Source organism: Myotis brandtii, unplaced genomic scaffold (genome assembly GCF_000412655.1).
Source record: "Myotis brandtii unplaced genomic scaffold, ASM41265v1 scaffold304, whole genome shotgun sequence".
NCBI lineage: Eukaryota > Metazoa > Chordata > Mammalia > Chiroptera > Vespertilionidae > Myotis > Myotis brandtii.
Genome location: NW_005361607.1, coordinates 896,457 through 913,511, shown reverse-complemented (window position 1 = coordinate 913,511; position 17,055 = coordinate 896,457). Strand labels below are relative to the sequence as shown.

The 17,055-nt window shown below is 41.4% G+C and overlaps 1 protein-coding gene across 7 annotated transcripts in view; it reads left to right on the top strand.

The window, feature by feature from the left end:
* FGGY (FGGY carbohydrate kinase domain containing) overlaps positions 1 to 17,055 on the top strand; it is a 412,417-nt gene that overhangs the window by 67,760 nt on the left and 327,602 nt on the right. For all 7 annotated transcript variants that reach the window (XM_014542556.1, XM_014542559.1, XM_005869840.2 and 4 more), the window contains one exon: positions 5,096 to 5,184. In XM_014542556.1, coding sequence (XP_014398042.1) covers positions 5,096 to 5,184 — 89 coding nt within the window. The remainder of the gene's footprint in view (positions 1 to 5,095; positions 5,185 to 17,055) is intronic.

Genomic DNA, 17,055 nt, shown 5'->3' with positions numbered 1-17,055 from the left:
CCCTCCAGGAGTTTGTCATTTTGAGGTGCATTTAGGCACATGAATATATGATTAAGATATAACAAAGGATGGAGGGATTCACCAGAAAGGTGACATTTGAACTGGATTTGAAGCAAAGGTAGAAGTCTGGGGCAAGATGGGCAAGTCAATCCAAGTAGAGGCATTAGCTCCCATAGAGGCATGGGAATATAAAAATGCATAATGCACTTGGGGAAGTGAGAGAAATGAGGTGAGAGCAGGGTGGAGAGAGCTAGGAGGGGGTGATGGCAGATATATCCAGAAGAATTCATAAAAATAATGGCCACGTTGGAGCCAGGTTCTTAAGTGTCCTGAGAACCATGCCAAGGAGATAAAATGTGGTTTTAGGCCATGAGGAACTGTCGAACCATTTTCAACAAAGGAACAGAGGGGTGAGTTTAAGTTTTTAGAAATATCTGCCTTTAGTAGCACAAACCTCTCAGTGTGTCTGTCTATCTGACTTGCAATATGTCCAATGCTAGATCTTTCTCTCTGTGGATGGGAGTTGGAAACACACAATTGTTTCATTCACTCTGGGAAGTTTCTGGTTGGGGGTTATGACCCACTTTATGTTTTTCGCATCATTTTTCTTTTAAGAACAACATCCAAGGATTAAGTTTCTTCCTGATACAGCTTTCCTCTCTGGACCATCAGCCTGTGCCCTAATTTGGAGTCTTGAATGCAGAGTGAGGATAAGGCTTTGATTTTTTATGGGTTGTTGTGCTGGAGAACAGCATCGTGAGTATTTGGAATGTTTGGGCAGGATCATTTATTGGGTGAGGAGTTAGGGAGCTCTGTTCCCTCCCTTTTATTCACTGCCCACAGCAGACAGCCCAGATAGAATCCCTTTGCAATTAATAACAAAATACTTGGATGACCCTTTTGGAACTGGTCATCCCTGCTTTCTCAAGCTGCTCCTAGACCCTGGTGTCTCCCGACATGCCTTGCAGTATCTGCTTCATTTTTCACACAAGTTCCCACAATGTCCAGAAGCCACCAGAGACCTCACTGCCTCCTCACACACCACAGTGAGAGGGGGTGGAGAGAGTGCTACGTCTCCCTGCCCCGAGGCCTGGGTGGCTGCTGCCTGGCCTTGAGTCTTGGATATGCTGTCCTACCTCCACCCTCTGCTGAGACCTGCAGCTGTGTGAGCTTTGGGTAGTGCCTCCTTCCAAGAAGTGCTGTTGTTTTATGAAGTAATACACGATTTAAAAAAAAAAGTCAAGAGTTGTTCCTTTGGTTGCTTTCAAGCCTGGGGGATTGCTTGCTCAAAGGATTTTTATTGGAATGCAGAAGTCTTATTGCCAAGTCACACACCCCAAATCATGGCTGATGTCTTTTTTTTCCCTTTTCTTAAAAAGACTCATTTCTGTTAGTTGCCTGGTAACTGAAGATTAGACTTACCCCATTTGGCACAGAGCTCAACTAGCTTGAACTGGACTTAGCTATTGTGTGATGGGGTATACTAACATTGGCGTGTGTTGAGACCTGCTCTATGCTCTCTCTAACCCACCCACCCTGTGTGCAGGCAGGTTGTTATCAGGTACAGAAAAGGTAAGTGAGTTGCCCAGGATGGAAAGTGAAATCTCTGAAATTAAAAAAATATATAGAAAATAGAATGGAGAACACTAATCCCAAAAGAAAATAAAGAGAAAGTAAAATGGCACTTTAAAAAATGGTAAAATGGTAGCAGTAATAATACTGGTTAAAAATAAAAATGTAGTAATTGAAAGGGTAAAATCAGGTGATGGAAAAAGAAGAAAAAGAAAAAAAAATTGGTTTCTTAGTAAAAAGGCGAAAAAAGAGGAAAAAAAAAAAGAAAAAATTTGCAGTAGTGATGGTCTTTCGGTTCTTCTACTCTTCAGCCTGGTTCGCCTTAGTCCTGCCAGACATCTAGGAGAGTGTTGAATTTCCCTGCGTTACACTGTTCCTCTGTGTTGTAAATCACAGTCCTGATTTTAAAGCAGGCCGTATTTGTGATCCAGTCTGCCTTAATTTGTATTCACCTAAGAGTCAGTTTGTCGACAGTAGCTTCTTACATGACCCTTCTCAAAGGCCAAAACCCATCCTCCGACAGATCCGGGCCTTGGGGTGGTGGTGACTGTGGCATAATGGGAGGATGTCACTTTAGAGCTGGCAGTCCTGTGTGACATTGGGCTAAGCCCTTGTCATTGGAACCACAGTTTCTGCATCCTCCCTATGCGACTATTATATATTGCCTACACACCCCGGAATCCCTCTGAGAATCAGGTGAGACGAGGCACATGGGAGCACTATTCTACGCTGTGGGGAATATAAGAGGGCAGTCACTGTGTCTTGAGATGTAGGCCTAGTGGTTACAAGGACAGAATTAATTCAGTAAGATTGAGGCCCTCAGCTGGGACTGAACTGACTGGGGAAGGGGAGAGATTGGGAGATTTTCCCAATGGAACTAGATTAAAAAATTCATCCACCGGGGCTCATATGCCCTTGGCCAGAGTGGCATTTGATGGGCAAGCACTTGTGAATCAGGTGGCCCAATGTGAGAACAGCGTGGGATCCTCACAGGTGGTCTGGCAGCCTCTCAGAGTGAGGGGATCAAGCTTCTGGAGACATTGCCTCTCATCCAGCAAACTCGCCCTTCCCTCAGCTGGCTCAGCTCCAGGCTGCTCTTGTAGCGAAAGCAGGGACCATTGTCATCTTGTCCTCTAGACCTCAGACTCCTAATAAGATGTTGTTTCTGGTTTCTCATCCTGTAGAGAGGATGAACTGGGGTCCCTGGCTTTGATCAATGAAGCAGACGTGATCTCAGGAATAAATGATGCTCCCGGCTGCCTTGTGCCTCCTACCCTCAGTGTGTATCTTTTTGGCAAGAGGCCTGAAGTTCTCTCTGAGATGTTCTGCTTGGGAGCCGTTGTCCTCAGTGGCTGTCTGCGTGGCCACAGGCTAAAAGCTCTCATTGTGCGTGATCTTTCATGACCCCACAGATCTAACAGAAGCAATTGTTTTCTGAGTTTTGGAAGTTTGCTCAGCTCTGGCTTGAAGCCCTGGTTTTGCTGCAGTGGCTTTAGTGGTCCGTTTCTGGTGACTGGCCTTGGATTTCTGGAGCCCATCAGAGGAGGCAACCTCTTCTCTTTCTCTCTGAGTACCAATCACGGAAGCCACAAAGCACGTGGAAAGAGATTCGTTGGAATACCAGGAGGCATCCTAGTTTCACTAGCTTGACTCACATACTAGCTTCATTGGCTAACATTTTTTTATTGTGATCTGTTAGTGTATAAAGATACCACTAGTTCATAGTTGTTTCAGGCGTATTTAGTCAACTTCAAGCTTTTTGTTTTGCTTAGCATTAACATATGTGAATATTCAAAGAGAAGTTTAGCCCTCTCTAGATAGTTCTATCTAAATGCTTAGGAACTTAAAGAAATAAACAACAACAAGAAGAGAAAGTGGGCTGTTTCCACCAGAACCCTTTTGATGTTCCTGTTGTTTTAAAGGAACCCTGTATCTGGGGTAATATTCAGTTTCTCTGCTGTGCATAGATGCCTGTGTTCATGTTGTTGTGGTGGGGAAGGAGGACACAGAAAGAACTCAGAATTGGAGAGGGGCAGACATTCATAAAGTCCAGCTGTATGTCTGTGAAATGGATGTGATAACACTCAGGGCTTCTGTATTGTTCTGAGGAGACACCACATTTGGTTGTAAACTCTGAAGCCCTCTCCACCTGAGAGACCGGGAGGGGAAACTGAGCAGTTCGGTTGCTCAACAGTTATTTATTGAGTGCCTCCAATGTGTCACCCTCTGGCAGACACTGGCCTGTGTCTCTTCTGAACTTGTGAACTGTTGCCCTCAGGGTCCCCAAGTCCCCATGTGCTTATGATATAGTCTTTGTTCTTGTAGCCTGATGGGGAGGCAATCATTGAAACCAAGGCATGGACAGCGCCTGAGTGGTAGGAAACCTTCTTTGCTATTGCTTCTAGTCTGTTTTCCGCTTCTCTTTATAAAGTTCTACTTCTCCAGGTACAGGAGATGGCCACCTCACTGTTTTCAAGTTTACCTCTCCTCCAGTTTCATTCATAGGCAGAAGTTAAATAACTCCATTGGATCCTGATTCTCCCTTCCTGGGAGAAGAGAGCTGATTGGCTCAGGTCACATGTCCATCCTGGTCTAGAGAAGGGGAGTGGAATAGCATAGTTTGTACCTCACAACTAAGGGTCCAGTCCTGTGTAGGGGGAGGAGAAAGACAGTCGTGGGACATCCTGGTGAATAAATTGACAAGGTCCTTGACCTCATGGAGCTTAAAGTACAGCAGGAAAGAATGACATTCACACATAATCGTGTGGTGGTATAAAGAGCCAGGCCTGGCCTAGTAGAAGATCCTGGAAGGCCTCCCCAGGGAAGGATGGACATGGTTAACCCCAGGAGGCTGGGTGACATGGGCCCTGGGAGGGTATGGGGTGGTGGGTGAGGAATGAATGTTCCAGGTGGGGTCCCCAGTGGCAAGATAACCCCCAGTGGCAAGAAAACCCCCAGTGGCAAGAAAAACACTGACCCCATTGGCAGCTTGGAAGAAACAAATGTTTTAAAAACTTACAATAATAACTTCATTACATGCCATTCTCCTTGGCTTAGATTGGAAGTTCTTTGACGGCAGGAATCATTTGGAACCAGTTGGTCTGGGGAGAATTTTACACAGGCAGGACATGTTTGTCTCATGCATTAATTTCTTAGTGCGGTTTTCTTCCCAGCATACAGCTGTTCAGCTTTGAAATCTTGTATATCTTGCAGCATATCCTTTGGCCCTTCACTGGGAAGATGGATTGCACACCTTCACAGAGTGTGTTTCCGACCCCTCCAGGTTGGCAAAGGGGGATAAAAGGGAAATTGTGGTCATTTTTGGAAGGATCAATAATCGCCAATTTTTCTTTCCTATATAGGTACTGCTTTTACATCACCTCCTCTCTCAGCCCCTGAACAGATGTTTTATTGGGCATTGTTGGCTATGCTTTTGTTTTGAAAATTTTGAGACATTATTGAAAGAGGAGAGGGGTAGAGAAAAGAGCCCGTAATTGATTCTAATATATATTTTATTTGGCAGAACTTGAGAGAGACTTGCTGGGATAAGGCGGGACATTTCTTTGATCTCCCAGACTTCTTATCGTGGAAGGCAACAGGTGTCACAGCACGGTATGTTAATTACAAGTTAGGTTTTATTTGCGCTCATCCATTCTCGGGTGTCTGTATATGTATTGTTTTCTTAACTCGCTTTGACTAGACACACTGTTTGTACATCTGCATGCGATTTTGCATACTTGAAACATCTTGAATCCATCTTCCACCTTCACTGCACATGCCCAAGCACCACTGTTCCTAGGAGGCCCGGAATGTGGTATCCAAGGTGAAGACCATTCATTGAAATTGGACCCATTTGAAAGAGACATGGACAGTCCATTATGAAATGTGACTGTTTTTCCAAAGGTACTTTTTACATAGTGAGTAAAAGGAAAATATATTTTTTGGCCCCTAAAAATAAGGCAAGAGATATATATTTTTAATATGTTTTTTTTTAATTTTTCAATTACAGTTGATACACAATATTATATTAGTTTCATGTGTACAACATAGTGTTAGACATTTATAAACCTACCAGAGGCCTGGTGCACAGATTTGTGCACTGGTGAGGTCCTTCAGCCTGGCCTGCACCCTCTCACAATCTGGGACCCCTCAGGGGATGTTGGAGGCCTAGTGCGCGGATTTGGTCCGATCCCCACAGGCCAGGTTGAGGGACTCCACCAGTTCACTAATCTGTGCACTGGACCTCTAGTGTGCATATAAGATCTTTGTTTAATCTCTTCCCGCCCTTCTCCCTCCCCGCTTCCTTCTGAGATTCATCAGTCTGTTCCATGTTTCCATGTCTGTGCATTGAGCATCTGCCTCCTAGTGGTCAGTGTGTGTCATAGCTAATGGTCAAACGGTTGCTTAGGCATATATATATATATATATGAAGTCATCATCCCAATAAATCTAATACCCATCTGACACATTGCATAGTTATACTATTATTGACTATATTCCCTATGCTGTACTTTACATCTTTGTGACTGTTTTCATAACTGTCAATTTGTACTTCTTAACCCCTTCGTTTACCTATGCCGCCATCTTGGTCTCTCCCAATTTGTACTTCTTAACCCCTTCGTTTTTTTCACCCATAAGAGATATGTTTTTTAAGGAAGCTGAATGGGTGTCTAATGAACCTGTTTTGCTTTTTATATTAATGTACCTGAATCATTGCAGAGTGTAGAGGTATATATATGTTGAAGTCAACTATAATTTTTCAAAAAGTATGAATGTTATACATAAGTATGTGCTACATGGCAAAGACAATTAAAAGAATACTCATTGAGTGTGAAATTGTGGCTGCTATTATTAAGAGTGGATGTGTGCATGGATCTCCATATGTACATATGGATATACATGAGCAGGTTTGACAGGCAATCTTAAAGTATACACATCTGTTGTCATTCTGACCTCAGATTTCAGGGGATGCACAAGGGGGAGCCGCAGGGCGGGGAGGGGTCTTCTCATCTTGAAAATGATGTAGAATCTGTATTGAGCAAATCTGTGAGGAAGAGGATCCATTCCCAGAGGACAGAGAAACCTGTATAAATACGTATCTTTGCAGAGGCAGGTGTTGTATCTTAAAGTCAGCTCATTCAGAAAGGGCTAACTTCCCGTTTTTCTTTTTATTCAAACTCAAGGGACGCTGGGAACAGGAGCCCCGTTTTCGAAGTGCTCTTTATATTTGTCTCATTTTTTACGCTTTGGACCTTTTCTCGTAGGGAGTTGATAAGAACGTGGTGGTTCAGCAGCAGGGGCTTCCAGAAAGGAGATAGAAGAGGATGTGTTTCACAGGCGCATCATTTTTCATTGGATTATCCTCCCCTACCACCAATGCCATGATCGTTTGTCTAAGGTCTCAGGGTAGTGGGGATCCACATGCATGTACAAATGGCTTCAGTAAACCCCAGGCACTCACCCCTTTCGAGGAGAACGCTCTTGAGGAATGGTCTGAACGTTACCCCAGAAGGTACAATTAGTCACCGTGACACCGATATCACCAATGGGGAGGCCGGTGTGTGGGTGAAGATGTCATCTTAGACATTCCTGTTCTTGGTGTGAAATTAATTGTCTGAGGTTAGTTCTGGAAGGACCTTTCTGTAGGTTTTGTTTTTGTGTGTTTTTTTTTACCTTTGTGCCGTAGTGAAAGAGTTGTTTTCATTATTTTAACTAAATGGATCTATTTAGTCAAAGCAGTACTTATAGTGTGGGTATCGGCAATGCCCCTGGCCTGCAGAACTTGAGGACTCAGAAATACAATTACAGATGGAGTAGGACCTTGCTTTAATTCTCTTCTAGTGTTGACTTGCTCCCCAGTTCTCTCTGATGGTGCTGGATAGTCTAAACAGTAGGCTTTTGGAAGCTAGCTCTGGCTCAGGTAGATTTAAATGCGGTGGCTTCCAGTTTATTTTGTGTGTTTTTTTTTTAAATATTGAGAGAGGAAAGGAGGAGGGAAGAAGGGATGAAGAGAGAGAGAAAGAGAGAGAGAGAAACATTAATTTATTGTTTCACTTATTTATACACTCATTGGTTGACTCTTGTATGTGCCCTGATGGGGGATCGAACCTGCAACCTTGGTGTATCAAGAGGATGCTCTAACTAACAGAGCTACCTGGCCAGGGCCCAAAGCTTCCAGTTTGGAGCCTACATATAGAATCAGAATCTCCATAAGGTACCTGGGAATTTTGTTTAACAAGGGCCCCAGGTGGTTAAATGATCAGGTAATTTTGGACAACATTGCCTAACAGAATATACATGCAAGTAATAATAAGTTTAATGAATTTGTAGAAATGAAAATGGAGATCTCCTGTTGACCTATCAGAACATGCTGGGAGCTTCCAGCCCTGCTCATGAAGGTCTCCAACCCCGAGCAAGCAGAGAGCTAATGCACAGAAATGATTTATTGGCTGTCCAGTCATCCCTGCCTTTTTTTCAAATTGGCTTTGACACTCGTGACTCACTCTGTTTTTATTAGTACAGATTTGCAGTCCTCCTCTCTGTGCCCCTTGCCCTGTACTTACGTACTTGCGGGTACCTTCAGAGGCCTCCCCTTCAGGATCTTCTGGAGCAGAGCCCGTGGGCCTTGGACGCCAGGCACCGAGTTCCTCTTGCAAAGGTGGCTGCCCTGTCCCTGGCACACCTATCTCTTATTTCTGTCTTTCTCTCCCGTTGTTCCCTTTGTCTCCCGTTCTTTCTCCCTTCTCTATTTCAGCCTGCACCAACAGGGTGAAACCGGTAACCCCTCTGAACTTTCTCGATTGTACAATTGGATAATGACAGCACCCACTCCATGGGTTTAGTTACAGATTGAGCGAGGTAACAGGAAAACTTCCAATCCAGTGCTGAGAGATTTTTTGAAGGAGTTAGCTATTTTATTTTGTTCCCCTTTTCTATCGATTTTGGCAGGGAGTCTTTGCATTAAGTTTCTGGCGTAGTGGCAAGAGGGAAACCTTTGTAGTCAGACTGACCTGGGTTAGTGTCTGTCTTTCTGTGGACTGTTTGTAGGAACCCGGAGCAAATTACTTATTTCCCTCTCTCCCCTTCAGACTGACCTGGGTTAGTGTCTGTCTTTCTGTGGACAGAGCAAATTACTTATTTCCCTCTCTCCCCCGTTCCCTGAGCCTCAGTCCTCATGGGGACGTCCATTCAGGGTTATCAAGGGTCTTAGAGAGACTGTGGACGAAAGGTGCAGCACATACTATTGAAAGAATGTGTGGTTCTTTTCATGAAAATTCCCTTAGTCTTCTCTTGTAGAATAAGGAAGATGAGGGAAGGTCTGAACTTGAATGAAAAAAAAAATAACACATACAAAAACTTTTGGGCAGTAAAGTACTAGTATGAACTTGGCATCTGTTGGGCCAAGAAGAGTTTCAGATTTGGTGTTTATTTGGCTCTTACTGTGATTGTTTTGGGAGGCTTTGGGGCAATGTGTGCCAAAAAGGCTAGAGGGTGTTTTTTATTATTCTAGTGGAGTTAAGGCTAAAAAGTGATTGGATTTCACCTGTCTTAGAGATTTCAGACTTGTTTTTGGCAGTGACAGGAGGTAAGAAGCCCCCCCCACCTCTTCTTATCTGTTTTGCTCCCCTCCCCTTCTTGGGTTTCCCTACCCCCTTTAGTTATTGTTCTCAACCTTCAAAATATGGCAGCTACTCTTGTTTATCTGAGTCATGAGAAAATCACCACCTGGCTTATGATTAATTTGTAATTCAGCTCCATTCTTTTTATTATATTAATGAAAATAATTATTGCTATTTTTGTTAATACTACTAATAATGGTAATTATCATTTATTGCGTGCATTTTATCTGTAATAGGCATATTATCAAATGTGCATCCCATTAGCCCTGAAACCATCAGTTAAAGCAGGTGGTGGTGTTACCATTTTGCAGTTTGAGAACTGAAGCTGAATGTTTTAATAATTAGCCATATTCTAGCTGTTGAGTGGGGAAACTGTCCAGAATTTTGGTAACATGAGAAATGGGAAGTCAGAAATTTGAATAATGAAATTTTGTATAATCAGACAAAAACATATTCATATGTTATGTAAGTCTTCGCCCTAAGGAGATTTGAAGTGACTGGTAATAAAATGAGATTAAAAAAGTGATAATTAAAAAAAAAAAAACACAATGGAGCCTGGCCAGTGTGGCTCAGTGTTTGAGCATCAACCCATGAACCAGGGCACATGCCTGGGTTGTGGTCTCGATCCCCAGTGCAGGGCAGCTGATCAGTGATTTTCTCTCATCATTGATGTTTCTATCTCTCCCTCTTACTTCCTCTCACTTCCTCTCTGAAATCAATAAAAATACATTAAAACACACACACACACACACACACACACACACACACACACACACGAAACCACACAAAGAAGTGAAAAAACTGAAAGAATGACTAAGATGAAACTAAGAGCATCATAGAAACTATCCCAGTTCTTCATAATTACTAATAGGTTTGTTTCCAGGCTTTCTAGCGGACAAACCAAAGACTAGAATATAATCAAGATGAACTGAGTGCACAGATAAGAACCTGTTTGCTGTTCAGAAAAAGTGAACTCTTTCTAAAACTGGGGCCTGAGAGAGATTTCTCATAGATTATCAAGGGTTGATGACATTCTGTAAATTATTTAAAAGCGTGTCCTATTAAATTGTTACAATTTCAAATAGACTTTTTATTTTAAAACAGTTTTAGAATTACAGAAAAAGTGTGAAGACAGTACAAGAGAGTTTCTATATACTGGATACCCAATTTCCCCTATTATTCACATCTTAAGTTAGCATGATACATTTGTCACAATTCATGAACAAATATTGTTATATTATTATTAAGTAAATCCCATACTTTATCCACATTTCTTTAGTTTTTTCCTAATGCCTTTATCTGTTCCAGGATTCTATCCAGGATACCATGTACACTTAGTCATGTCTCCTTACACTCTTCTTGACTGTGGCAATTTCTCAACTTTCTTTGTTTTTGGTGTCTGATAGTTTTGAGGAGTACTTGTCATGTATGTTGCAGCATGTCCCTCTGTGGCGATGGGCCTAATGTTTTTCTCCTGATGAGACTTAGGTAGTATGTTTCTTTGGAGGAAGACCATTCTCTGATGAAGATCATTCTCATTATCACAACAAGGGTCTATACTATTAGTATGACTTGCTGATGTTGACCTTGATCACATGGCTGAGGTACTGGTCAGGTCTCCACTGTAAAGTTACTCCTCTTCCCCTTCTATAGCCTATGATTTGGAAGGAAGTCATTATGCACAGCCTGCACTTATTGAGTAGGGGATTCTGCTTCACCTCCTTGGGGTCAGAGTATCCTTACATTATTTTGAATTATTCTGTGTGGGAGATTTGTCTATTCTCAACTCATTTATTTTTATTGCTTTGGACTAAAAGACCAGGTTCCTTATGTACAAGAGACGCTTTGGCAAGTTCTCTTTAGAAGTTACATGTTAGAATTTCTGAGATGTTTCTATGGCATATGGGAAAACAGGGCGGAATTTCTGGAATCTCAGTTTTATTTTTTCTCGTATTTCTTTATATGATGTATTTATCTTCCCTTTCCTTTTTTTTCTCCACTACAATATACAATTCTGTGCAAGTTCTTAGTAAATATTCTATCTTCTATGTTAAATATGTTAATTGATTGTTTTAGAAAGGTAATCCCTTTTAAAATAGCAATTATTTTTCTGGTTTGTGTGGTTCTCTGGGTTTTGGGTTTATAAGGGATACTATTGTATTATTATTTTTTTTCATGGTTATCTGCTAAACTACCCGCTAAATGGTCAGATTATTGCTCCAGGCCTGTTGTCATTTTCCAAACCTAATCTCCAGGATTTCAAAAACTAATATCATGATTTAGACTTTTATTTTACTGTTTGTCTGTTTTTAGAATTTTTAAATTGTAAATTTGTACAACTTATATTTTACTTAATATATTATGTGTTTTTATATCAATAAATATTACCTGAAAATATATTTTTGATACCTGTATAATATTCAATCCTATGTCAGTGTATGTGCCAGTTTTGCCAGATTTTTAGGCTAAATTTTGTATTTTAATTTCCATTTTTAATATTAAATGTAATTTTTCTTATATTCATCAACCACTTATGTCAATTAATGTCAATTACTAATATGTCAGTTAGTAATATGTCACTTACCTATTTATGTCAATTACTAATATTTATATTGGGTTTAAGTGTTTCCTTAAATATTGGTGAGATCTCAATATTTTTTATTATTGTTTTAGTATTTTCCCCAGGTGTTCTGAAAAATTTTTAAATCTACAGAAAAGTTGAGAGAATGGTATATTGAGCACCATATCCTTTATCTACATTCATCAGTTATTAACATTTTTTTACATTTGTGCTCTCAAATATGCAAGCATGTGTTTATTTTGCTGAACCATTTGTAAATGAATTGCAAACATCACATACTTCCCTCTTAAATTCTGCAATATGATCAATCACCAAAGAATATGACATTCTGCTATATAATCACAATGCCATTATTACACGTAGGACATTTAACATTAATACTCATTATTTAAACCCCCAACAGGTATTCTTAAGTGTTTAAAGTGCCACTCACATGTCCTTGCCATTGGGGTCCTGACTCATAGAGACTACTTACAAAGCATATTAGCTAAATGAAGAATAAGCATTGTCTTAGAAAATGTTCTTTAACTTCTAATGTACAGAATTTCTCATATACTGGATGGATACAGCTCAGAAGGGAGGCTAAACCAGTATGTTCAGGTTTATGTGTACATTTAGGGTGTTCCTCCAAAATATACACACACTTTGAATAAATATGAAGTCAGGGTTTATTAAAATACATTTCATTTTCAAAATTGAGCTCTCAGCTTTAAAGTGTGTATTCATTTTCTGGGGACACTCTCTATATAGGGCATGGAAGTCCAGATATGTCAACTAGATCTCAAGTCCAGTAGCTGAGTCAGCCACGGGAATGCAGACCCTGCTCAGGTGTGCCTACCTGAAGCCAAGGCACGTTGGTTGCATTTGGGCATAGAAAATGAAGGAGTAGGTTGATGTTGTTCTAGGCATTAATTATCTTTAACACAGTGATCCTTAAAATGTGGCTTAATATATTTCAGAGTCTCAGAGATCAGATGAATTTCCCTTATCTCCTTGGAGAAAACCCAGTAAGGGGAAGGGGTGCAAAGTCATGCTTCCTCTGAGTGGCGAGAGTAGGTGGGTGCAGTCTGATCCTCCACGAGTTGAGGTATTAGTAGGAAGGGGAGAAGGGTGGCGATACTTTCACTGTAACATCTGCCTCTGGTGACATGTCTTTCTCAGTTGCATACCTGGGATCAGACTTGATTTTAAAAAAACAACAGCTTTATTGAGATACTAGAGGCCTGGTTCACAAAATTCATGCACTGGGGGGAGGGGAGGGCCCTCAACCTGGCCTGCACCCTCTCGCAGTCTGGGAGCCCTGTGATCAATCGCCCCGTAGAGGCCCACCCGCTGTAACCCAACAGTCAGGTAGCCTGGGCCTCCCTCTTCAGGGTGATCGATCGTGGAGCCTCGCAATCGATAGTCCCAAAGAGGTAGGCCTCGCCCACCTGGCCAGGCACTGCGATCAATCACCACCCCCCTTCCCACCGCCTGGCTGGTGGCCTGGGCCTCCCCTGCTGGTCGATCGTGGGGCGATGGCAGTGGCCCCCTGACCAATCGCATTGCACCCGCCTTGGCTGGCCTGGCGCCAGTGCATGTCATAGCGTGGTCATCCGGATGGTCATTCTGCTGTTTGGCCATTTGGTCTGTTTGCAGATTACGCTTTTATTATTATAGATATTTCACATATTCTGTAATGCACCCATTTAAAGTATACAGTTTAATGGTTTTGATATACGTATTACATTATTTTTATAAGTTGTAGTAAAATACATACAGCATAAAATTTACCATTTTAACTGTTGTTTAGTGTACAATTCAGGGACATTAATTACATTCATGGTGTTGAACAGTTATTACCACTCTCTCTTTCCAAAACTTCCTCTTCACCCCAAACAGAAACTCTGTAACCATTATGTAATACTTCCCCATGCCTCCCTTCTCCCAGTGCCTGTTAACCTCTAATCTACTTCCTACTACCACGAATTGTACAATCTATTCTAACACCTCATATAAATAGAGTAATATTTGTCCTTTTGTGTCTGGTTTATTGGACTTAGCATAATATTTTCAAGATTCATCTGTGTTGTACGTGTCAGTATTGTCATCCTTTTATGGGTAATATTCGTATTCAGATACTGCATGTTGCTTTTCCATTCTTCTGTTGATGGACCCACAATGGGTACTTGGGTTATTTCTTCCTTTTGACTGTTGTGAATAATGGTACAGTGAACATTGATCTATAAGTATCTCTTTTAATCACCTCTGCTTGCAGTCCTTTTAGATCTTTGAATAGGAGTGGAATTGCTGGGTCATATGGCAGATCTACCTTTAGCTTTCTGAGGAACCACCAGCTTTTCCACAGTGGTTGCCCAATTTTACATTCCCACCAGCAGTGTGCGAAGGCTCCATTTTCTCCACATTCTCACCAACACGTATTTTCCCTCTTAAAAAAATTAAAATGATCCTTGTAGTTGTAAAGTACATTGTCATTGTGGTGTAAGACTTGATATTTTGATGTTAGAAGTCTATTGAATGAAACTAAAATTGATCAGATTTAGATCATTGTAGAGGTAACACTTTTTGGCCAGATCTAGGTTGAAACTTGATAAGGATTCCCCAGGTAGTGGGGATCAGTGGGAATCTAAGAGTTCTCGGGGGCGGGGGGGGATCCATTATTCCCAATATGATTATGTTAAAGTTACTTGATTTGCATTGTTTTCTGGTTGTACTGAGGGATGATTTCTCAGAACAATGAAATAAAAACAGTTCTAGGAAGAATGATATAGTTATTCTCTCACATCTGCTTATTTTTTTAGTATATTTAATAGTGCTGAGAAGTGGCTTATAAATATTAGATTTTCTTTACCCTTGTTTTTGGAAAAAAGAGTACTTTCAGTTTCTATAGAAGAAATATGGTCCTTGTCTCTTCACTGATGAATCATAGAAATAATAGAAAATGGAAAATAATAGAAGCTTAAACACATAAGGGTTCATTCTCTTCTGTAAATAAATCTAGTTATATGGCGTCTTAGGCAACTCTGATAGTCTATGACATCATCAAGGACATTAGCTCTTTTGACATTTTAATGTCACCATCTAAAGCCCTGACTTCCGTTCTCAAGGTCACCTCATACTCCAGGATGGTTGCTGGAACCAAGTCCACATTTCATGTTGCTGGAAGGAGGAATGTGGGGAAGTGCAAAAAAAAAAAAGATGTACTATACATCTGAGTCAGCCTTCTTTTAAAAACCTTAGAGCCGTGGTCGGCAAACTGCGGCTCGCGAGCCACATGCGGCTCTTTGGCCCCTTGAGTGTGGCTCTTCCACAAAATACCACAAAATACACGTGCGGGTGCGCACGTACAGTGAGATTGAAACTTCATGGCCCATGCGCAGTTTCATGAAGTTTCAATCGCACTGTATGTGTGCGGTATTTTGTGGAAGAGCCACACTCAAGGGGCCAAAGAGCCGCATGTGGCTCGTGAGCCACAGTTTGCCGACCACTGCCTTAGAGGATCTGCATAATACTCCTGCTTGTATATTATTGGCCAACACTTAGGTTTATGTTCCTCCCTCACTGGAATGGAGACTTGGTAAAATATGCTTTTAGCTGGATACATTGCTACCTGAATACAATGGGTTTTTCTTACTGCTAAAAAAGAAAGGGATAATTAATAATGGGCAGGTAAAAAGACAAGTTTTCAGTAAATCCCATTGACCAATATCCCAGAGACTAATTTATAATCCTTCTATGATAGTGACAAGGAGGAGGGGGAGCTGGTGGAGGATGGAGTAGATACAGTGGGGCCTTGACTTACGAGTTTAATTCGTTCCGAGACCGAGCTCGTTAAGGAGCTCGTTATCTCAAATTACTCTATCAACTCAATGCAAAAAATCGGCCGAGAGACAGCTGGTATCCCAAAAAACTCGTTAGTCGGGACACTTGTAAGTCAAGGCCCCACTGTAGTTTGAAGCAATTGTACCTCACAAATTCCATCATTCATTCACTCACTCGTTTGCTTATTCCTTGCGTATATATTAATGGAGCACCTAAGAGATATCCTCTATCTAGTCTAGCAGTAGTTAGCTACACATTTATTTAACTATTCAAATCCATATAAGGGCTATTGCCAAACAGTTTTTAGCTCAAAGTATTGCTCTCCCACTTACCGGCTGGGTGAATTTGGGTAAGTCATTCTATTACTCTCAATCCCAGTTTCCTCTTGTGGTTGGAGGAGGAGGGCCAACACGACGTGGGTTTGCTCTGTGGAGAAAATGAAGCAACGTGGCTAAAACCTCTCGCTGGCTTCTGCTGCATGGTAGTGCACAGGACGTTCTACTTCCATTGATCTTGCCCTTCAGTGTTTTATTTTTAAAACTTGAGGTGAATGAATCCACTTTGAGTTAAACAGCTTGTGTGTGGGGTGTGGACAACATTCCATTTAGAAACCCAATAACCTGACTGACAACCATTCACCCTTGTTTGGGGGTTTTGTGTTGGCTTCCTGTGGATGTGATCAGGGTTCAGTGAGTCATGGAGAGTGTCACCAAAGGTCTTAGAACTGTTGTAGGTGTGGAGAAAGGAGTAGGTGCCAGGAGATCGCAGACCGGTCAGTATTCAAGAGTAAACATTTGAGGAGGGAACGAGGAAATGGAATCTGCTGGACCAGTCAGGGGGAAGGAGGGGAGCGAGGTGTTAATGTCCTGGTTTCTCATCCATGCCTCTCAAGCATCAGAATCAAGGCACAGATTCTGCATGACCAGGAGTCCTCCCGCTGCTCTACACTAACGCTTACCTCTCAGATCACCGGTGCTTCCTCCTCATCTGCTACATTGAGGCAAACTCTGAGGAAGGGGATGTTTCTTTCATTTTTCATGAGTAAAGCAAGTCTGGATAGATAAGGTTAAGAAGAACCCCACAGGACAAAGGGGTAAAAATGTGTGACCTCAGTGGTTATGATGTATACTCTTCATTAAGAAACACTGGTCTGAATTTGCACAATTTTCTATAATCTTTTTTTTTATTATCTCTACTGCATACATCTACACATACATTTTGTATGCCTGAAAGTTACTAGACAGTATAACTGTAATTTTCCATCTGAGCAGCAGTATAACTTTGTCTTTACTTAACAGTTTTCTCTGAGACCTTGAATCATTTCTACAATTGAATCCCACTTGCTCTTTTAATATGGTAGAGCAGGATGATCTCTGAGTATGAGTCCTCATCTACAAATAGCATGACAGTATATTGTCTGCTGAATATGTATTGAAATTGTAAAAGTGCTAAAAAAAAAAA